At 37.6% G+C, this 24,731-nt stretch overlaps 1 protein-coding gene across 1 annotated transcript in view; it reads left to right on the forward strand.

Annotated features, from left to right (window-relative positions):
- LOC311068587 (organic cation transporter protein) overlaps nucleotides 1-17,727 on the forward strand; it is a gene marked incomplete at its 5' end in the record, with an annotated part of 85,087 nt that extends 67,360 nt beyond the window's left edge. Inside the window, 2 exons of the mRNA XM_084091122.1 lie at nucleotides 9,232-9,444; nucleotides 15,987-17,727. Coding sequence (XP_083947248.1) covers nucleotides 9,232-9,444; nucleotides 15,987-16,059 — 286 coding nt within the window. The 3' untranslated portion in view covers nucleotides 16,060-17,727. The remainder of the gene's footprint in view (nucleotides 1-9,231; nucleotides 9,445-15,986) is intronic.
- Nucleotides 17,728-24,731: the final 7,004 nt, after the last annotated feature.

Here is a 24,731-nt window from a genome sequence, read left to right on the forward strand (position 1 = left end):
CGCAGACCCATGGCATTTCATTGCCATTGGCTCATTTTATATACTCGAAGATGACAGGCTTTCTAAGCGAAACCCCATTCGTCGTCATCCGACGTAACGTCTCCGTTCCCTACTCAGGGAACGAGGGTTACATACGTAACCGAGACGTTTTAGGCAGCCGAAATCACAGTATGCGACAGAACTTGCACCTGTGTCAAAAGTGCGACCTATGTTTACATTTTCATTTGGCTATGGTGGTCATGGATGCATTCATAGTAGCAGTCGCATTTATGTTGGTGCAAACCCTTTTCGTCTGTTTGAGGACGGCATGGGTAATGTCCTCGTTTTGATGAGGAAAATCATCAGTAGATGCGCTGGGGTAGTGCTCTAAAAAGAGGGTCAGTTTGTCTGCATATTTACTTTAGCACGTCTCCCAGTCGATGTTCTCCTGTAATTTTCTGGTTTTGTAATCTAAAGTTACATTTAACAGATGCTCTACCTCCTGGTCAGTCCATTCGAATGATGATCCTGGCGCCATCTTTGTTCAAAAGAGAAAGAGGAAGTGATTCGTTGCTGTTGTTGCTATTTTCGGGATTCTGATTGGCTAACGTGGGCTTGGGCTTCTCGTTACACTGCCACCTACAGGTTTGGCATGCTCTTGACGGCATATATACATGGGTTCATGTAAACAAACACTTTTCTGAAAACTGACAGGTGAGCACGATGTTATTTTTGAAAACGGAGAGGGTGAAATGTCCGTTTATGAAAATAGCCGGCCATGTGTAAACATAGCCTTAGGCTGGTTTAAGCTGTTTACACTCTATATAGGCAGCATGCACTTCATAATAAAACTAACAGTGCAACCACAAAGATAAGCACAGGAGATTAGTTGTTAGTTGAGTTAGAGTTAGTTGAGTTAGTTCAAAGTTATTTATAGTTATAAGAATGTCTATAGTAGGCTATCAAAATAAAGTATAACCCAATTTTATCATTTATGTCCAAATATCAAAAGAAATCCTAAATGTCATAATACACACTGTCCGTATGAAAGTACAAACCAAGCCTGCTGTTGCAGTGTGCCTGTATGAGACGCTTTGTGAAATAAGCCTATATAAGGTCACCACATAACAAATTAATAACAAATTGTTCTTTTGAACTGGTTCTTTTTAGTGAACTGGCTGAACCTGTTCACCTAATCGGACCAAATAATGTTTTTTAACAGTTCTCGAGTCACCAGTACACAGAACTGAGGAAACAGTTCTGACTCAGATATGTCCGAGAAGAACCAATTAGCTGCTGATACGAGCATATGTGTGAACGAGGAGTTGACTTGAATGAGGGGTGAAATGAAAGGTTCTCTTTAATTATCTTTTGTGCAAGATTTCAAGAAGGGCATCCGTACCTGACCTCTGACTTGACAGACAGGAGCAAGTACCAAAGTGCATAAAGCACCTGCACGCGCTACCTTTCCTCAGTTGTCATTTGCTTTTCACGTCCCTGGAATATTTTACACTCAGATTGTGGTTTTATGGACTTCACTATTTTCTGCAGGAGGACACATCTTTTGGAATAGCCTCTGTCGGACATGTTTGTCCTATCAGCCAGGTTAGCTGAAGTTATTACTGCAAGCCGACCAGAGAACTGTAGCCATTGCCTGGTGCTCCCCAAGAAACTCCAGTGCCACAGGCTCAAAGTCATCTATGACATCCCACATCTGTGTAGCCTCAGACGGACGCTCCCGCTGTTTTACCCCAATTGGTCCTCTTCGAGGCTTGTGAGCGACCGGCCGCTCACCTCAATATCGAATGGCCGGCCCTTCAACGTGCCTCTGATCAAGTCAGGATGCCTATGACAGGAAACTTCTGGGACCCCCTCTCGGCCCTAGAAAGCAGGTTTCCCTGGTCCTCCTTGCATGTGCTAAACACATGAAACATTAATGGTGAGACCCACTCGACCTCAAACACTCTCGTGGGTCTGGACGTTAAGGATATGTAATTTGTCGGCATGTGTGACCCCCCCATCGAGCCCTCTATTGCCAGGCACCTTTACCTCTCTCAAGGTGGGCTGCTTGCCCCACCCCAAACCTGTTCTCCTCAGCAAAATGGGTTGCTTTTCCATGTCCTCTTATAAAGCCTCTGCTTTGGCTGTAAGTCGTCTGCCTTGGCCTCAACATCTCCTCCCTGCTTTAGGAGAATGTGCACTGTGGCTTAATCTATCTGGTCTCCCTGATCATCGCTGGAGCGCCAGTTGAGCCTGGCCAGGATCTCTTTGGTCCTGCTGTCGTGTTAATGCAACAGTACTGCGATGACAAGAATGAGGAAGAGGCTTTCAAACTTTGCCTTCCTAGTAAACCTGCGCTGCGCCAGACGCCCTCTTTGTGGCCATCTAACCCCCTGCTACTGGATGCCATTTCCATAATGCAGGCAGGGCTATAATATCCCACGGCAAAGCCACCAGCCAAGCTTCGTATTCCCCGTTCAAGAGGCTATCTGTCGGCAAGGTCAGCCCCCCTGTCCACTAGATGGCCATTGTATCACAAATGAATGATCCGGCTGAATTAGCAGCCCTAAGCAAGTATACAGTGAGTGTAGGAACTCTCACGAGTCATGTGACAGCCTGGCAGTCTGTGTTGGCTCCCGAATGGGTGCTTCGAACTATTATGAAGGGGTACAGATTCAGTTTGCCAGAAAACCCCTGCGTTTCAGCTGAGTAATTTCTTCTCACACAGAAGAGAGCTCTGCTCACATTCTGAAAGAGGAGATCTCAAGAAGGGGGCGGTGTGAGTGGTATCATGGCATCAATGCCATCATGGTTTTTACTCTATTTATTTTCTAATTCCAAAGATTGAAGGTTCTTTTTTCCTATTCTGGATCTCAGAGTATTGAACAAACATTTGAGGAAATACAATTTCAGAATGTTAACCCAAAGCGTTCTCTCTCGTTCAGTAAAACAGAACAATTGGTTCACATTGATCGATCTAAAAGATGCTTTTTTTCACATAAGCATTTATCCTCCACACAGGAAATTTCTTCGTTTTGCCTACCAAGGCATATGTTACGATCATAGTGCGAAGGCGGGCTTAGCCCCACTGGGAATAGTGGGGCTCAAAATCCTGACATACATAGACGAATGGCTGATTATAGCCGATTCGAGAGAGAAAGTGATGCAAAACACTGCTTGTGTGCTCGGTCACATCCCAACGCTCGTCTTCAGAGTAAATTCTTTCTTTCTTTCTTTCTTTCTTTCTTTACTTTATTTATATAGCACAAGTAAACACAACTGATGTTGACCACTGTGCTTTACATAACAAGGGAAGCATGAAAAGAAAAACATCACAATTACACATTATAATCATACCCACATAAAACATTAAAATTAAGGAAATGCCCGTTCCAAGAGATATAACTTTAGTTTAAGTTTAAACTCATATAAGGAGGTCAACGATCTCAGCGAGGAGGGGATGCTATTCCACAACCTCGGACCGATAACAGCAAAAGCACGATCCCCTCTCAACTTTAATCGAGAATGTGGCTGGGACAGATTAAAATTATTAGAGGACCGTAGACATCTACCAGGCACGTTCACAGTCAGAAGTTCAGATAAATAAGAAGGTGCAAGACCATTTAAAGCAACAATAATTTCAAGTCAACCCTATAGCGCACCGGCAGCCAGTTAAGCGACAATAAAATTGGAGTGATATGTTCATGTCTGCGGACCCCAGTTAGGAATCTGGCAGCAGCGTTTTGGACCATTTGAAGCCTTGTAATAGAAAACTTGGGTAATCCTGCATATAAGGAATTACAATAATCCAGGCGGGACAGAACAAATGCATGTATAGTTCTTTCAAGCTCTAAAGGTGATAAGAAAGACTTTACTCTGGATAGCAGCTTCAAGTGATAAAAACATGATTTAACCACAGTGTTTATGTGTTTATCAAGCTTGAGAGAGGAATCCAACGTAACTCCCAGACTCCTAACGGTAGGTTTAATATCACAAAATTGGTTTGCAACATTAAAGGTGGTTTTTCCATTTCCTATGGAGGGCCCAAACACAATAGCCTCAGTTTTGCTCGCATTTAGATGTAAAAAATTTGCGAACATCCAGGATTGTATTTCATTTAAACATGTAAAAAAAAGCAATGTGAGCAAAAGCAATGGTAACACTTTATTTTGATAGTCCGTTCGTTGAGACTATACTAGTTATTAGTAGCCATCCAGCAGCTTGTCAACAGGTGCATCATTTGACATTCAACAACACTGTTTCAACTGACAAGTAACATACGTTCAACTAACTGCCTATAGACTAAGGTACAATTCAAGTGTTAATCTACAGATTTTACGAAAAAGTGCCTGTTGACTGTCAATGTTATTTTGCAACAGGTTATTAACCAATTGTCGACTAACTTTCAATTGTCAACTAACTTTCTGTAGATTGAGTACCAACAACTCAAGATCAATCTGTCAGTTAAATGTCAACAGACATGTCAGCATATGAAGTATATGATACTGTACAGTATATCCTACTCAAGGGGTCTCATGTGCATCAAATTAATGATTATTTTAGCTGATTTAAAACTGTTTTTAAAAATGTTTTAACCATTTGTAGATAATCTGTTGATAGTCAACTAAAGATTACATGTAGTTGCTTATTTGTTGCTTGTCATTCTCTTTGACATTCTCAACTAAGCATTAGTAGATATATTTTAGGACTATCTAATTAAAGTGAAAAAGAGTTTATATCAGTAGAAAGTCTATAACCTATCAACAGATTAATATATTGTTTATGATCAGTTGACTATTAATAGACATTATCCAGTAAGTGTTAGTAGATATCTTTTAGGACTATCTAATTAAAGTGAAAGACAGTTGATATCAGTAGAAAGTCTATAACCTATCAACAGATTGCATACCTAACCTGACTGAAGTAGAACAAACACTATGGCCAGCACATCAAAGAAAAAAAAAATCACTTTTATTAAATAAAAAAAATAATAAAAAAAAATAATACAACCCATTATTTACTAGGATATCACGATCACATCTGAACCATCTGATTATGTGAAAAAAATTATATTGAGCATTCCAAATGAGAAAACTCTCAATAGTCTACATCATTTCAAATGCCCGAGGCCAAGATCAAAAGTTATAAACAACAAATAACAATAATTATTAATTAATACATTTAGCCTTTCATGACAGTAAGTTTTACAGAAAATCGCATTTATTAAATGCAGTTTAACGTTATAACAGTTACTCATTTAAGAAATAATCTCTGTTCCTGCTGCAAACTCGCTTCGGAGGATTAACAGACAGGACTATAGTTTAAACCCTTAACAATTCCTTATTTAATCGTTTAACCATTTTGTAACATTTAGTTTATTTAACGTTACGGTGAGACACAAAAGGCGTTTTCTCCTATAGAACCATAATACACCAAAACACAATATAAATTAACAAAATACATATTTTGTATTAGCTAACGTAACGTTAGATGTAATCCAAATCTTTATAATCCATACGCAAGCAAGAAACAGATCCAAATTCAGCCCTTCATCCACATCCAGCGATCTCCATCTCCATTCTCAGCAGCGACAGTAAATGTCAAATCCCGCGCTCGTGATGAATTTAAATTCAAAAATTGCGCCCTCAAGAAGCGTTACGACGGCAGTGATATCAAACGATCATTGGCTCTCGCCTGCTTCGTCACAGATTGCAGCATGCCGTGTTTCAGTTGAAACAACATTGAAATGCAGAAGTGCGCGCGCCGTCTTCACGCAGAGGGTAGCTGGGTTAACATTTTCATGGATTAATAACTTAAATTCTGCTCTGTCCCTTATACAAAACTATTATATACTGCCAGAGAGGACTGCAACACATCGTCATTTGAGCGACTTTTGGTACCGATTTACATTTTCGCAATAAATTATATGATTACACATCTGTTGTTGTTTTTTCATAATTGTAGCCTGCATAGTTTTAAGAAATGGTTATGGGTAGGTTTAGGGGCAGGAGTAGGATTAATGTTAGTGGCTCAAAATATATTTTAATGCTATTAATAAAACTGGCATTTCCCTACACATCTCTGTCCATAAAGTGTTTTATTCTTTTTATATTCTGTATAAAATGAGTAATTTATATTTAGGTTTGGGAGTAGGGTTAAGGGAACTTACATTTATCTATAAAACAGTATAAGGGAAATGATACAGATATCTTTATGATTCGTAAACGTTTTGTAGCTGTGAATTCGTAATAATTCTACGTTGCAGACATGTCTGTATCATACGTTTCAGCATCTATCCAAACGTACAAAAAAAGTGTTTTCAATCTGTTGATAGGTTATAGACTTTCTACTGATATAAACTGTTTTTCACTTTAATTAGTTGACTATCAATAGATTATCTACAAATGGTTAACAATTTTTTAAAAACAGTTTTAAATCAGCTAAAATAATCATTAATTTGATGCACATGAGACCCCTTGAGTAGGATATACAGTATCATATACTTCATATGCTGACATGATTGTTGACTTTTAACTGACAGATTGATCTTGAGTTGTTGGTACTCAATCTACAGAAAGTTAGTTGACAATTGAAAGTTAGTCGACAATTGGTTAATAACCTGTTGCAAAATAACATTGACAGTCAACAGGCATTTTTTTGTAAAATCTGTAGATTAACACTTGAATTGTACCTTATAGTCTATAGGCAGTCAGTTGAATGTATGTTACTTGTCTGTTGAAACAGTGTTGTTGAATGTCAACTGATGCACTGTTGACAAGCTACTGAATAGCTACTAATAACTAGTAAAGTCTCAACAAACGGACTATCAAAATAAAGTGTTACCAAAGCGATTTCTCTCGGAATGTTATATATCTGGGTTTGGAGCTGAATTCAATTACAATGCACACATGTCTCTCGCGAGAGCGCATTGTCTCCTTAATGAATTGCCTCTCACAATTCAAAGAAGGAGTGAGGGTACAATTTAGCACATGTCTCAGGTTACAGGGCCTTATGGCTTCAGCTGTCCAGGTCCTACCTTTCGGCCTTTTGAGAATGAGTGCGTTCATGAATTAGGTTTTATCTCTCCATCTTAGCCCTTTAAGCAATCTGTGCTGCTCTGTCACTCTGTCACAGTGATGCTGCACCACTGGAGGAATGCAGAATTTTACGTGCATGGGACCCCCCTCTGGGCGATCATGTTGCGGAAAGTGGAAACAACAGACACGTCCTTAACTGGGTGGAGAGCCACCCAGGAAGTCAGAACAGTGAATGTGTGACCAAGCACACTTCACTCAGTCCATATAAATAATTTGGAGCTCCTCACTGTGTGGAAGGCTCTGAATCATTTTCTGCCCAGCTTGCGGGGAAGTGCTGGTATGCTGTGTCAATACCACAGCTGTAGCACATATTAACCGCCAAGGTGAGATGTGCTCCTCCAACCATCATGCTCTAGCTCACAAGCTGTAATATGGAGCAGGCGGCACTTTCTGTCATTACGGGCGACCCATGTCCCGGGGATACTGAACAGGGGCGCAGGCCTCTTGTCGAGGGTGAACCCACTCTATGGAGACTGGCTCCTCCATCCTCAGATAGTGAGTCTGCTGTGGGAGAGATTCAGCCAGGCTACCATCTATCTCTTCGCCTCTCGTGAAAACGCCCATTGTCCTATGTTCTTCTCGCTATGGGACGAGGATGCCCCCCCTCGGCGTGGACACACTGGCCCATCAGTGGCCCGACGTGCTACACATTTCGTCCCCTTTGTCTAATTACACCGACTCTAGCCAGGGTGAGAGAACAGAGCCTGACTCTGATTTTGACCAAAGCACCATGGCTTGCAGAGATTATCTCTCTGTGGTGTGCCCAGCCATGGCCCCTCTCAGTACGCTCAAACCTCTTGTCCCAAGAGAACAGGGAAATTTACCACCCTCATCCAGACAGGCTTGCCCTCTGGGCCTGGCCCATGAGAGGTCAAACTTAAACACACTGGATTTGAGGATGGGTGTGAAGGGTGCCGGCTGGTATCATATAATTTCTCAGTTTTTGATATTTTGTGTTTTCTGCAAGACCTTATGGATGGTGGAAAATCTTTCTGTACTATTAGGGTCTATTTAGCAGCTATCGCAGCATGTCATGTTGGGTTTGACGGCACTACAGTGGGGCAACACCACCTTATTCATAGATTTATGAAGGGCGCTCGCCGTTCGCTTCCAGTCACTAGAAGAGCAGTTCCAGAGTGGGACCTCTCCCTGGTGCTGGAGGCTTTGTCTCTAGAGCCTTTTGAGCCCCTGGGAAATATTTCCCTTAAGCTTCTGTCTTTCAAGACAGCTCTGTTCCTGGTCTTGGCTTCAGCCAAATGTGTCAGTGATTTGATTTTACTCTGTTTATTCCTCATGCTCTTAATTCTCTCTCAGCAGAGATAAGGTTATTCTCAGGCCCAACCCGGCCTTTATGCCAAAATGCTTCCCAGTGTTCACATGCGAAGTGATTGAGCTTTCCGCCTTTCACCCACCTCCTTTCCCCTTTTCCGGAGGATCAGAGATTGAACGCTTTGTGTCCTGTATGTGCCTTGCGGGTTTACTTAAACAAACCAGCTCTTTCAGGAGAAGCGACCAGCTTTTCATACCTGGTCCCATACCTGGCATTGAGCATGCGCTCCTGTCTGTCAAGCCCGAATTGGTGCAATTGGATGCTTCTGCAGAGGTGAGGTACGGATGCCCTTCCCCTATAGGTAGATCTCTCCACTCGATGTTTCAGACAACCGGTGTTACAAACAGTAACCTATTGGGTTTTTTTAATGGTTTCTCATAGTTTATGTAAAAAGGTGAGTTGATTAAGACTAGTTTATTCATTATATATGCTTTAGACATGTAACACATCCGCGTTTCACGTCATTATTGGTTGCTTTAATAATAGAATTGCATGTATGTGACATCGTTGTGTAATTATGTAAATGACTGAAATTAACTGTCTGAAAGTTCACAGAAAAGAATCAGACTTTCCATCGCAATAAAAAACACAGTGACTCTCAGTTCATTAGTTGCCTCTACTTTGGTTTGGTTAGTAGTACTTATCCTTAACTACTGCACCACCACTCTCAAGTTTGTTTAACTGAACTCATGCTAAAAATAACTGTATAGTCAAATATGTTGTGATTGGCAGTTAGTGTTGCATCTCACAACATTTTCCAACTGGTGAGGATACAGTTTTGCAGTTGAGATGTGATATACAGAAACATGTCTTTCTTTTTCTCAGACAAAACGGCATAGGTATGGGTTCGACGTGTGCAAGGGCAGGTGGAGTGATTGCACCCATCATCTACCTCTTGAGAAACATCAGCCATCACGCCCCCATGGTGGTATTCGGCCTGTGCCCGCTCATAGGTGCTGCCCTCACTATGTTTCTGCCTGAGACAGCCCATAATCCCCTGCCAGACACTATAGAGGATGTGGAGTGCCCCAGGGTCAGGTGAGACACTGCAGAGCCATGAGCTATAATATATCAAATATGTTAATGTTTTCATTCATTAGATTGTAGTTCTATGAGTAATTTCCAACATTCGTTAGATTAAGCCCCGCACATGACATGCGGACAAAAATATATACCGTGTTAGTAAATTGTGTCATTCTCTCGTTTTAGTAAGTCGTGTCTCCTATTTACTAATTTATTCCCTCGTTTTAGTAAATCGTGGCCACGTTGTACTAATTTGTTATACCTCATTTTGATTTGACTAAAAGAAGGGAACGAATTATCACAACATGGCCATGATTTAGTAAAACGAGTGAACAAATTTTTATATTTTGCGCATGATTTACTTAAAACGATGGAACGGATTAGTAAAATGTGGTAATTTTTTTCCCTGCATGTCATGTGCTGGGCTCCGTGGTTTAAAATATAAGCTGTATAAAAGCTTTGTTCATTTGAGAAATTAAGTAGACAAAGGGTGTTTATTTATTTAATGATTATCATAATGATTAATCAAATATTTTGGCAACTTTTGCATGAATTCACCACATTATAGGCTAAAAGCTATAATGTTTATTTACAAACAATTTGTATGTAACATAATTCGTATTAAGTAATTAACTGAATTAATTAAAGCACATGAAAATTAGTTCATTCTGTGTGACTTCCCCTCCTCCGTGGATCACAAAAGGAAATTTTAGGCTCTTTTATTCACTTTTTTATAGAGAAAAAAGATACAATGAAAAAAAATAAGTAACTGAGGCTGTCATTCTGCCGGGCATCTCTGTTTGGAAGTAGGAACAACATGTCATTTTCATTTTTGAGCAAGGTAAACATTGTGTCATTTATTTTAATGTTAACTGGATAGCTCCAGGTTTTCATGACAGCTAATTCTATTCATGTTTTTGGATGTTGTTCTTTTAAATTCAACCTCTACATTGTGCTACCATTGAACACCAGTTCCATCTTTCAAGTATCCCACATGACAAGATTGTTTGTCACTTCCTTTCACAATTCTTGTAGCCCCATGGGATAGCAAAGTATCCATCGTATGTGTACTTCAGAATCTTCACTCAATGTCACGGCTCGTAGCAAGGAAGACGGAGATGAAAGTAGTTCTTTAATAGTTCTTCAAACACTTTCTTTAATAATAGAAACACAGGATACACGTGAACAGGTGAGACAGCGGGTGAGACAGCGTGTGAGACACAAACAAACAATACCAGACAATAAACAGAATACAGGCAGGAACTTAAATACATAGTGATGATTAACACAAAGGACAGGCAGCTGTGAGGAAGTGATCAGTGTCCATGGTAACAGATTAGTGGCGGGAAACAGACAGGGAAACAAGTGAGGAATGAAAACGACTGAAAGTCTATGAACGGAACATAATGGTGACACTCAAATTCTTTTCACCTACAGTTTTATACTGTGAATTCAAACATACTATTCTTTAAATGAATACTGTGTCAGCATCATTGCATTAGGTGAGATTAAATGACTATTTGTGAGATGAGACATCAACAATTTTTTTTTTATATTCCACAATAACCATCATCCACCAAATGTTATCAATTATTATTATTATGTTATAATTATTAATTATTATGTTCTGTTATCAACAGAGTATAAAAATGTTTGCTGTCATTTCCATCCAATATGGAGAAGAGAAATCTGCCTGTAAGCAATTTCCATAAAGAATTTTGGCAAATTCTGTATCTTTCTGTATCTTTCACACCCCATATGTCCCCAAAACTTTTTATAAAGGAGAGAGTAATGAGGCAATTGAAACTGGCCAGCTTACTGATTGCTAATTTCACAACAAACAAACAAAAATTATTGTAATAATAATATATAATTTACTTATATACAGTGCTGGTCAGAATTATGTGCCCTCTTGGTAAATATGATCAAAGATGGCTGTAAAAAATAAATTTGCATTGTTTATATATATATATATATAAAATGCAAAAATCTAACCTTTTATTGAAGTAAATAATTGAAAGTAGGGGGAAAATCACATTATGGAATCCATGATGCCATGTATCTGGACAAGATGTCCAGGACCTCTGGCAGAAAATTAGGCCCACAGCATTAAAGATACAGCAGAGTATTTCATTTTACACATGGGGTACTTTTTTGTCCCTGTATGAACCAAACCCATATTAAGTGTTTGCTACCAAAAAGCTATTTTTTTATTATTATTTTTTTCATCTGACCATAGAACCCATCCCGTTTGAAGTTCCAGTAGTGTCAGTTACTTTTCAAACATTCTATGGTCAGATTAAAAAAAAAGAAAAAAAAAAGAGCTTTTTGGCAGCAAATTTTAAAAAGCACATAATGTGATTTTCACCCCACTTTCAATTCTTTTACTTCAGTAAAAGGTTAGATTAATTTTAGATCTATTTTTTTTTTTTTTCATTATAAAATATCAAAAGGATTAACAATGCAGATGTATTTTTTACAGCCATCTTTGATCATATTTACCAAGGGGGCAAATAATTCTGACCAGCACTGTATATATACAGTATAAGCAAATAAATAAAGGAAATATCTGAAGACGATGCCAAGTCCATGGGTCTTGGACACAATTGGACATCTTATTCTTTTGTAACACATGAAAAGTAAAACATTTTCAAAAACTGCATATAGCAGCAATTTTGAAAACAGCCCTTTAATAGAAGCAACACTATGGATGAGGACATGTTAAATTTTGTGACACCACATTAATTAAGCAAGCACACTTATTGTTCTTCTTAAGTTTTCTTATTATTAAGTGTGCTTGCTGAAAGCAGCACACTTATTGTTCTTCTTAAGTTTTCTTCTTCTTATTATTATTATTCCCGGGAGAAAAATTTTGGCCAGCTCCTGCACCTAGGCCCTTTGAGACAGAGACACCGTTCCAACTTTAAAACGTATGGTCAGTACCGGTGTAAGTTGCTCGCAAAGATGACATCACGAGTCCATGTCGTTTGTCCGCCATAGTGGATTGAACAGAAAGCGAAACTAAAGTTTCACAGGTCACAAATTTGGTCCGAACTTCACGAAACTAGACGTCCATGATCCTTGGACCAAGCCTCACAAAAGTTACTAGAAGGATTTTGGATTTTCGGAAGCGTTTGCCCGTCACAGCCAAACGAAATCAGCGGCGTAGTCGCCAAACAGGAAGTCGTCCATATCTCAGGAACTCTGTCACGTATTGAAACCAAACTTTGTACATTAACTCGGGACTCCAATGTGAGGAAGCACAAGATCTGATTTTTTTTTTTTAAAAAGTTTATTTCAGACTAATAGACAAACCCATTTACCTATGTCTATGCAAGAGTTTCACCTCACACTTTTAATGTTAATGCATTTAGACAGTAGGTGGCACTGTTGTATTACATTTCACAGAGCTGCCAAGTCAGTGTATATACTGCATTCGTTTTTACTAGGTTTGTCTTAATAAATGCAGGCATGAATTTCGTTTTTTGCATTGGTCTAATTTAATCATCTTCATTTATTAATATATACAGATTTGTATGCATGAATTGTGCATTTCCAGTTCTCAAAGCAGTTAATAACAAAAAAAAAAAAAAAAACTTTATACAAAATACATCATGCTCTTCTTCGCTAACCGAACAAACAATTCATTGTCTGTGGCTGTGTTTGTGCGCACGGGAAATATGCTGCGCATAACAATAGAAAACAAGGAGAAATGCGCAGTCACATGCTCAAACAATCAACAACGTCGCTCTAGAGGTGCGTTCCATTTGACCGTAAGTGGACTGCGAAGTGGACTTCACAAGGTTTTCCGCCATCTTAAGTTAGATTCTAATCCGAAGGGAGCGAACATGTTCAGTTCGAAGGGCACTGCGCACGGCATAGGGAATAAGGGAACATCGATACATCACTTCACAGGAAGTGGAGAGCGATGGTCACCCAACTGTCATTTCGCGCACCACGTCACCACCAGTCAGAACGGTCATAACTAACGATGGAGGAGTTTACATATGTGTGTAGGTATTCATACATTTCGCCATTGTTATACAAATGACAGTATTTTAATGGTTATTGTTGTGAATATTACATATACTACTTTTGATGATTATAATTTACCTCAGTGAATGCAGCCAGCTTAGCTAGTTTGTGAAGTAAAGTGATTTTATTTTAGGTAGTTGTAAAATAGTGCAATATAATTGTAAATATATAATATAATAATAAAAATTTAAATATGAATGTAGTCCTATATATATTTATGTTATATCATAATCTGCGCGACCCCGTCGTTGACTTTCTTTGATGATGTTTGCAGGGCGTTTCAAATGAGCGGTTATTGTCAGTGAAGTCCACTTCAACTGATATACCGTGCTCAGGGAGTAGGGGAGCAGTGAACACTGCATATGGACCCTGTCGAATGGAACGCACCTTAGATGTGTAAAAACAAGTGGAAAGCGCGGGCGCGCCACTCTCTCCTTTCGCGCTTGCTCTCCCGTGGCGTCTGTCGTTGCTATGCAAGTTATGCAACCATGAACTGCGCTCTCCATGATGACAAGGAAGTATCAGCAAAAGATTAATTGATTTATAGCCCTTGCATTAGCTTTACTACTAGATATATTTATGGAGATGAAAAATAATAAGGCGCCCTGTACAGCTATGATCAGCTGTTCGGCCAAGCATTCAATGTTGTTACGCTGCAAGCTGATCAGTTGGTTCGTTGCTGCCGCGCTCTATCACTCGCACACCATAAAGAGCAAATTGTTTTTTAATGCTTCAATTTCGTGATTAAAATGACATAATTTGGAAGCGGATAATTTCTTCACAAACAGCTCATTATGACTCAATGTTAGAATGCTGCACCTACACTCCATATTGTGAATAAGATCAGCGCAACGCAGACCACTGCATTGACAGCGTGAAACATGATCTGTCTACGGCCAGGGCTCAGCGGAAGACAGAAAATGCCGGTCCAGCGCTGATTGAGGAAATACAAATAAAATAAAAAAAGAATTATAAAAAATAAAAAGAAAATAAAAGACAGTTTGACATCTTTTTTCTCGCATCTGTGAATTTATTTTTTAATCATTTGTTCTGAGATTAAGCAAATATATTTGTGCGGGAATTTCTCGCACTATAAAAGCTAACCTTGCGGAAATGGTTTAAATTATGTGCAATCCCCACATTCCCGCACCGAAATTCAAGCCCTGAAATGGCAGCGGGATGTGTAATGGCGCATATGTCATATAAAGTTAGGCAAGGCCAAACAGCGTTATCCATGTTGTTGCGATTGCATCGCCAGAGTAAGCTAATAGTGAAACTGATAGCGTTTTTAATTTAATTACAATATGAGGACTGACGGTAGGCTATAAAAATCAGCATTTCTGTGTAGGTGATGACAACCATCTTGACAGCAGCAATCAAAGCATCGCTAATTACGGTAGACCTTAATTTGAGATAGTAAATTTGTTCCTAATCAAAGGGAACACTCAACCACAGAACAGCTGGGTGAGTTTTGTATTGGCTTATTGGATACAGTAAATGAAGACTGTCAACTTCTTTTCAATACTATTTCATCACCCAAAACACTCCCACTCTCTGCTGTATATTCATAACCAATTATTTCAAAACCAACAACCAAGCCACATAAACAAGCCATTGGCACTAGTCTACATTGCAGACATGTCTCTTAATGCACATAACTTTTCATCTTTTTGCACAATCTTGAAAAAAGTACTATTGTTGAAATTCTCAGATCAAGCAAACTTCAACGCACCCTTATCCACTACCTGCTAACGTTAGTGAACCGCACCCGAGCAAGCACACTTTGCAGTTCCCCCGGAAATGCATTTTTCTAGTTATTTATTCAATTTATTTTTTTCAACAAACTGTATTTCCAAACTCTTTTTTCTTTTTTGTGACATTTGAAGTATCGAAATACAATTTAAGGGCTAAAGTCATGTTAAGTCATAAGCATTTCCCTCAGCTATACTGATAAACATTTTGACCTTTGGTTGAAATGTGGTTACTGTTGATAATGTTGACTAATCGTCAGGCCTAATCCATTCTGCAGACTCTCCCCGAAATTCACACAGAAGTGCTGAAACCATCAGCAGAATCCACCTGGGCCTAGTTTTCATTTATTCTTGGAGATTTCATAAATGTGAATTCCTGCAGTTTACAGTGTTTTATTGAGGGTCAAACACCTTTTGGGAGACTTTTGATTAGTGTCTTGTGGTTTTGAGTAGTTTATTTTGACATAAATGTGGTGGTTAGTTGTTGACACTTACAGTAGGGACTCTGTAAATGTTGCCAGCCCCTTCAGCAGGGACATTTTAAAAATGGTTTTCTCTGCCTGGATTTGGAAGGGTTTTTTCCCTTCCTTAAAAAAAAAAAGAAAAAAAGGAAGGCTGGATAAAACAAACCACAGATCAAAACAACGAAGCTATTTAAGCACCTCAAGAAAACCACAATATTTTATTTAGAACATATTTTATTCAGAGCAGATCACAGTTAAAGCTCATACACATGAAATGTGGTTGATCATGCCCTCATTTGCCTTCCAGCGCTACGGCTGAGAAGTCACAACATGCTTTGTATGAAGAGTGTCCAAAACAGAACCCCGACATCATCCTCTGAACAGTGGGCCCAGATTAAACTCTCCAAACAACCATTTCGGAAGGAAAGACTTTTCATGTGTTGTTTTCAACTTTTGAAAGCATTTTTATCATAATATTACAATAATGTACAATGATGAGGGCATTTTTTATGTTTTTTTTTTATTTTTATTAATTATCTGAAGTCCAGGGTCTAATTTCGCATTTAAAGACTCATTGTAAATAATGTTAATATCATGTAGTTAGCTTTGAAAATCAAACATGGAGATGAAAATTTGCTAAATGCTAATAGTTCTTTAGTTGCCTTGACAAGAGGTGCTTGATTTCAAAAGACTACCTGTAATCATTACATGTATTTTTTTTAAGTTGCCTTTAACTGGAGCGAATTAGTGGAGTTCACTTTTTAAGTTAACTCAACTCTGAAATGCTCACAAACTCAACAACACAAGCTTTTTTTTCTATTACCCATAAGTAGTTTACTAGTTTTCACTGGGTAGAATTCACTTTTAAAATGTTTTAAGTGACAAACACGGGAGCGTCTAAACATTTCAATGTTGTTATGTCATCCAAGATATTCATCAATTATTTTTTTTTTTCATTCGAAAAGAAATTAAGGTTTTTGAGGAAAACATTCCAGGATTTTTCTCCATATAGTGGACTTCAACTGTTATCAACGGTTTGAAGGTCCAAATTGCAGTTTCAATGCAGCTTCAAAGGGCTTTACACAATCCCAGCAGAGGAATAAGGGTCTTATCTAGCGAAACCATCAGTCATTTTATATATATATAAAACAAAAACGTTTATATGCTTATTAACCACAAATACTAAAGACATGAATATGACGTGGGGGTGAGTAAATTATCAGGAAATTTTTATTTTGAAGTGAACTAATCCTTTAAGTTGATGCTGCTGCTTATCGATGCTGTAACTATATTCTTCCACTAATCTGCATTGTGAAGACATAGTATTCCATTGGCTTCAGTGTAATTGGTCACCTGGTATTTACGACTGGCTCAAAAAAAAATGGACCTCCAAGAGAAATACCAACCTCAACACAGCCTGCTTTATACTACTACTTTCTTACTACTCCTGTTTCCAGACTTCTTTTCAAAGCATTTTGCTCTTACAAAAGCTCACAGTCGGCACTCATGCAGTTATGTCTGCTGTGCTATAAGGTCCAATCATGATTTTCACCCTTCGACTGACCTTTTCTGCTACACTTTCCAATATTTCCAGTATCTGCACACTTGTCTTCCAACACTAAGAGGAACAGCTAGTCCATACATAAAATCAACATCAAAAAGCATTGATTAACCCTTGTGTGGTGTTCAGAACCCTAAAACCCCCGGGATCTTCCCGGTCAAAAATGACCGAACTATAAAAAATAGCTTATAAATCTCTCATTATACTATATTTTCACCCAATATTGGATTCAATCTTTTTGTCAACTTGTTCTCTTTCAATTGGGACTGGTTTTATATTTCTATTTGCATCTAATTTATCGTAGGCCTCATTTATTTGACAGTAGGGATCTCATTTTTTGAGTAAAAAGAACATTATTTTTGAATAATTTTGGAAATATTAAATAAAATCTGAAGAAAATTGACACTGTTTATCACACAAGTCTACTTTAATTTTTCACCAGGAATTTTGTTTTGGAATACTTTTATTTTGTACAAAATGGCACATTGTCACACTTGTGGTCTTCCCGGTCAAAAATGACCGGCCTACAAAAAATTGCTTATAAATCACTCATTACGCAATATTATCACCCAATTTTGGATTCAATATTTTTGTCAACTTGTTTTCTTTCAATTAGGACTGGTTTCATATTTCTATTTGCATCTGAATAATCGTAGGCCTCATTTATTTGACAGTAGGCATCTAATTTTTTGAGTTAAAAAAACATTATTTTTGAATAATTTTGGAAATATTAAAATAAAATCTGAAGAAAATTGGCACTGTTTATCACACTAGTCTACTTTAATTTTTCACCAGGAAATTTGTTTTGAAAAACTTTTATTTTGTACAAAATGGCACATTGTCACACTTGTGGTCTTCCCGGTCAAAAATGACCGGCCTACAAAAAATTGCTTATAAATCACTCGTTATACAATATTATCACCCAATTTTGGATTCAATCTTTTTGTCAACTTGTTTTCTTTCAATTAGGACTGGTTTTATATTTCTATTTGCATCTGATTAATCGTGGGCCTCATTTATTTGACAGTAGGCATCTCATTTTTTGAGTTAAAAAAACATTATTTTTGAATAATTTTGGAAATATTAAATAAAATCTGAAGAAAATTGGCACTGTTTATCACACTAGTCTACTTTAATTTTTCACCAGGAAATTTGTTTTGAAGAACTTTTATTTTGTACAAAATGGCACATTGTTACACTTGTGGTCTTCCCGGTCAAAAATGACCGGCCTACAAAAAATTGCTTATAAATCACTTGTTATACAATATTATCACCCAATTTTGGATTCAATCTTTTTGTCAACTTGTTTTCTTTCAATTAGGACTGGTTTTATATTTCTATTTGCATCTGATTAATCGTAGGCCTCATTTATTTGACAGTAGGCATCTCAATTTTTGAGTAAAAAAAACATTATTTTTGAATAATTTTGGAAATATTAAATAAAATCTGAAGAAAATTGGCACTGTTGATCACACTAGTCTACTTTAATATTTCACCAGGAATTTTGTTTTGAAAAACTTTTATTTTGTACAAAATGGCACAGAGTTACACTTGTGGTGTTCCACTGGGCCATTGAGGGCCATTGTTTCAATGGGCCATTGAAAGTGAATGGGAGAGACTGAAAAGTTTTCAGGGGCATGTTCATTGTTTATGTACACATATGTGCATGTGATGGATTATGGTGAGTTTGGGCTCTTTTTAATCTTAACAATCTCATGTAAATAATGATGTGCCATTTACCACAATTTATGCATGCTTCATTGAGTTATGAGTTAAAACGCGACATAAGTGCTAGGCTACATCTATAGTCAAGGCTCTGTGAGCGCATGTGGGGGTTCGTGTGTTACAACTCCATTAGGAATATCTTTAGATCTGAGTGATGGATTATGATGAGTTTGGGCTCTTTTTAATTGTGATAGTCTACTGAAAATAATGATGTACATTTTTCTACGATCTGTGCATGCTTCGTGAAGTTATGAGCGAAAACCAAACATGAGAGCTTCATGAGATATACTTGGCTAGGTGTGTCTGTGGTATTTTTTGTGTTAGAACGCCATGAGGAATATCTTTAGATCTTATTGATGGAATATATTGAGTTTGGGCTCTTTTTAATCGTGAGCTCCTGCTGTAAATAACGATGTGTCATTTTTCATGATCGATGAAGGTTTCATGAAGATACAAGTAAAAAGGCCAAGTCTAAGCTACCTTGCTTGACTATGTGAGTCTGTGTGTCTGTGGTATTTTTTGTGTTCAAACTCTATGAGGAATATCTTTAGTTCTGAGTGATGGATTATGTTGAGTTTGGACTCATTTTAATTGTAAGCATCTGCTGTAAATAATGACGTGTTATTTTCCACAATCGGAGCATGTTTCATGACGTTACGAGCAGAAATGTGTCTAAAATTCCATCATCCATATATGGTTTAAAAATGGGTCTCTTGAAGGGCTTCTTTTATAAAAACCTCACTCAAGTTTAGTAAAAAGCCTGAAACAATTATGCTTGCTGTATTCTACTCTTTGAGACCTTTCAAATGACATATGACACAGGACTATCTGAGCTATATGATGTATTTGACATATTGCTGAATGTAGTACAAAAAAGTAGTTTATAAATTATGAATTTGTTTTTTTTCTATTTATCAGCAAATAACTCAGCACTACTTAGGAGTTTATCAAATTGGCTACATTCATTGTAAATTTCAGACTCTAAGATTTCAAATGACACCTATTTTAAGTTGATCAAGGTAATAGTTTTGAAAAAAAATTATGATTATTTATTTCGCAGCTAGGTGGCGCCTGCGGGGGGCACAGGCTGTTAACACTGTTTTAGAGTAATAACTCAGCTCTCGTTAGGAGTTGATCAAAGTGATTAGATGCATTAAAAAGCTGAGATTCTAAGCTTTAAAATGATACATATTTTGTGTTGTTCCATTCATTGTTTGCATTGGTCTCTCCCATTCACTTTCAATGGCCCATTGAAACAATGGCCCACAATGGCCCTTAATGGCCCAGTGGAACACCACAAGTGTAACTCTGTGCCATATTGTACAAAATAAAAGTTTTTCAAAACAAAATTCCTGGTGAAAAATTGAAGTACACTAGTGTGATCAACAGTACCAATTTTCTTCAGAATGATTTGATTTTTCCAAAATTATTCAAAAATAATGTTTTTTTTACTCAAAAATTGAGATGCCTACTGTCAAATAAATGAGGCCTACAATTAATCAAATGCAAATAGAAATATAAAACCAGTCCTAATTGAAAGAGAACAAGTGGACAAAAAGATTGAATCCAATATTGGGTGATAATATTGCATAAAGAGTGATTTATAAGCAATTTTTTGTAGGCCGGTCATTTTTGACCGGGAAGACCACAAGTGTGACAATGTGTCATTTTGTACAAAATAAAAGTTTTTCAAAACAAAATTCCTGGTGAAATATTAAAGTAGACTAGTGTGATCAACAGTGCCAATTTTCTTCAGATTTTATTTAAAATGTCCAAAATTATTAAAAAATAATGTTTTTTTTACTCAAAAAATTAGATGCCTACTGTCAAATAAATGAGGCCTACGATTAATCAGATGCAAATAGAAATATAAAACCAGTCCTAATTGAAAGAGAACAAGTTGACAAAAAGATTGAATCCAATATTGGGTGATAATATTGCATAACAAGTGATTTATAAGCAATTTTTTGTAGGCCGGTCATTTTTGACCGGGAAGACCACAAGTGTAACAAGGTGACAAAATCCCCCCTAAAAAAGTAAGAAAATTGTTAAAAAACATTTGAGAAGTAGTTATACCATCTGTGAATAAAGTCACTAAGTTTCAGTCCAAAGCGATAACATTAACTAGTATTTTTGGGTAAAAGAAAATTCTCTCCGGGTCAAAATGACCCGAACACCACACAAGGATATTAGTCTGTTGTAAAATTGAGCATAGAAAACTACTACATTTTTTCCCACATGGCCTTGCCATCTCTGAATGCTAAAACAGTTTACAGGCTAGTTTCTCACATTAAATGTGTAGTATGTGATTGATTTCTGTGTCACTGATTATTAATTCATTAGAGCATTAAACAGAGTTGCAAAAATAATGAGGTAGTCCCAAACAGGTAGTCCCACCCCAACTCAGACCATTGGCTAAGCCAATGCTGTATCTATGCTATGGCCCACTCAAACAACAGACTGCAATTCTGAAAATTATACGTTTCACTATCAAAAACGATATTTTTTTTTTAGCTAACTATCACCACCTTCTGGAGAAAAGCGGTACTTGCTTATTTTTTCCAGAACCTTTTTTCTAGAATCAGAGACAACTAAAATGATCCCACCGGGGTCTCCTTTATTTCCACAGTATAGTGTTTGTGTGTTTTATAGGGTATTTACTGAATACTTTAATTTTTACAGAGTTTTGTACATTTTTAATAAAACTGAAAATGGATTTAGATTATACCCAAACTATACATTACTGGTAAATTTGATGTATATTATTTTTGTCTCTGTTACCTGACATGTATTAAATATGTTTTAAAAAGGTAAACATTTGGATTCATGTTATGTTGTTAAAAGAACATTGCTGCAAATTCTGATTTACACGTCACCAAGATAAAGAAGCTGATGAGGTTTCATGGAAATTGTTAGAATGATTAGTCTTGGAAGCAACATTATCTGTATTATTGTGTTCTGTAGCCATAGATTGTTTTGTGTAGAGCTTCCATTTGCAAGCACACATACATTACGCATCTCTGGTCATGAAACACTATCCAAGGACTTCACACTACAACTGGCATTTTAATTGAAGTGTGATAGCAGCTGCAGCCCTCCTGTCCGTGTGACACTAAACCGATGTGTTCTGAGACTGAAAACCTTTATACAGGGCCTGCTGTCTGAAAATCACACGAGAAGGTTATTTATGACACACACACACACACAAAAAAACACAATTGTGCTCAGTGTGCAGAAATGCGTTAGTAACACATTACAGTAATAATATTACTTTTAGCAGTAACCAGCTAACAGGGAACATTCTCATAACTTTCACTAACGTTCTGGCAAGGTTCTCTCAAAGTTATGAACAAACGTTACAGAATTGTCAATGTTATCTGGTCTTTAATAATGTTCTCAAAAGGTTGGCACAAAAACATAATTTATAAATTGTTTGTAGAAGTTTTTTTTTAATTTCCTCATAATGTTGAGAGAAAACATTCTTGGAACATCATTTAAACATTTAGAATGACAACTAACTAAGGTTGTGTGTGTCGTTTTAAAAGACATCCTTGGAACATGGGAAAGTTTTGTAGCCTGTCCCATAGCTATTGTTCCTATTTGTTTCTCTTAAATGTATGCAAAGGTTATGCAAGTGTTAAAATAAACACTTTCAAAACAATGTTCATGAAATCACCATAAAATTATCATTAGTATTTGAAGAATGTTCTCATAATGTTGGCAGAAAACAATCTTTAAATAACATTCTTCGAATGTCCTTTAAATATTAAGGATCACTAACTTTCTGGCTAAAAAAAAATGGCTTAAGGTTGGATGTTACACAGCAAAATCCCCTGTGTTTCATGAACACCGCTCAGTGTTCACATGTGTCAACAGTGCAGAGTGTTAAACTGAAGCAGTGTTGGAGTTAGATAATTAAGACAATTACATTAGATTATATAATTAAGAGATGACTGACCATTAGTGATGATTCACTGTTAGTTTTTACACTGACTGCCTTAACAGTGTGCTCAGAAAACAAAGATGTTGAAATAGAACAACACCAACAATAATGTGCTACTGACCGTCACACTCAGTTGCAGGAAGAAACAAGAAGATGATCAGGTAAAACGGGTTTAATAATCCACACTCGAAAAAATCAAATAACAACAGGCAGCAAACATCAATGTAACATTAACAAGACTGGACAACTGAGGAGTGAACAGACATCAACTTAAAGGGGAACTTAGCAACTGTTTCATCTTAATAAAACCATTTAGAAATCATTTGGATGGTTAAATAACCTGTTCTCGTGAAAATGGTGACTTTACCTGCTCCTCCTAGCGTTCCCAGGTGGAAAACCAACCTTGCAACATGGGGACTAACGTCCCGGTAAGTTGGAAATAGGAAGTCTTGTGAGAAGCAAGAACAAGCGAGAAACACAAACTGCTTTAAGGCAATTCGACATAAACACACACGCCCCCCTCAATACCGGTTAGCCACGCCGGCTAGATATAAGAACAAGCGACGATGGATCATTGTTCAGATGTTCCAGCGAAAAGACCAAAGAGACGGTTCTCGGCGGAGGAGGTGAGGGAGAGGAAAAAAAGCTATTGACCGAGCGAGGGACAGCACAAGAATAAACATCGGTCGTGTGTTCACAGAATGGCGAGAGCTAAGGGAAAGTGAAGCATGCAAAGCAGATGCTGACCTGGCGTTTCTGCTAATGCAATTGTAAGTTCGTCTTTGTTTTCTGTTTATTCCTTATTATTGTTAGTGTTTGTAAATGTGTTCAGTCCATGGCCGTCGGCGGTAGCTGGCTGGCTAGCGAGCCAACAGGTTTGTTTTGAGTACGGTAGATTGCTATCTGTTGCACTGGGTTTCTGCTATCTATGTGGCAAACTTGCCAGACAACTGAGGTTTACATATTCGTTGACTGTATGTCCCTTATATTGGAAGAATATAGTCAGATTTGCATTTTAAATTGGCTGGCTCCGATAATAATCGGAGATGTGCACATGTGAACCAAATGAACATGAGCAGCGGTAGAAAGGGGGAGGAGAGTGCCGCAAGTGAATTTTTTTACGTTGTGAAATATACGCCCCACAGCTGTAGGGGGAGTTCGTTCAGAAAACATGCAACAACAAAAGTGAAAATCAGCGAAGAAACTTCCCCTTTAAAGTCGGCATGAAATCAAATTTGACAAATCTTCTTTTTATATGTAATATTGTAGTGTTTATTATAAATGATTTATCTGTGCACTTCATTATTTTTTTTAAATTCATGTACCCTTATAATCTTTAATCAAAAACATTACCCTTCCCTCCCCCCTCGAAACGACCTCTCTTCTCTTTTGGTCACGTGCCATGGCGAAAGGGTGCGGCCAGAGCCGATGAGGGTGCGGCTATCGGTGTCTGTCTCGTTTCTGCTCTCGAGGGTGAACTTGACTTGACTCATCTTGGTTCGCGGGAGGCTCATATAAATATGAGCTGATTCCTGCCTGAAAATTTAGCCACAACTGAATGTAAACTGGCATTCAAATCTGCCTCCATTTTGTTTGCAACGCTCAACCTCCAACGATCCAATCAATTCCCGAAGAACGAAACCAAGCCCCGCCCTACATTTTTTTTCTAATTTCAGAAGCCGTTTCACTCGGATATACGTCACAACAAGGAAAAAATTACAATCTCAACTTCCGTTTCATGCCGACTTTAAGTACAAGCCAAATTAAGGAAATAATTGAAATAATTGCTGATTAAATTAATTACCATGACAACTAAAGAGTGG

The sequence above is a fragment of the Abramis brama genome, assembly GCF_963993115.1.
Source record: "Abramis brama genome assembly, chromosome: 18".
Classification (NCBI taxonomy): Eukaryota; Metazoa; Chordata; class Actinopteri; order Cypriniformes; family Leuciscidae; genus Abramis; species Abramis brama.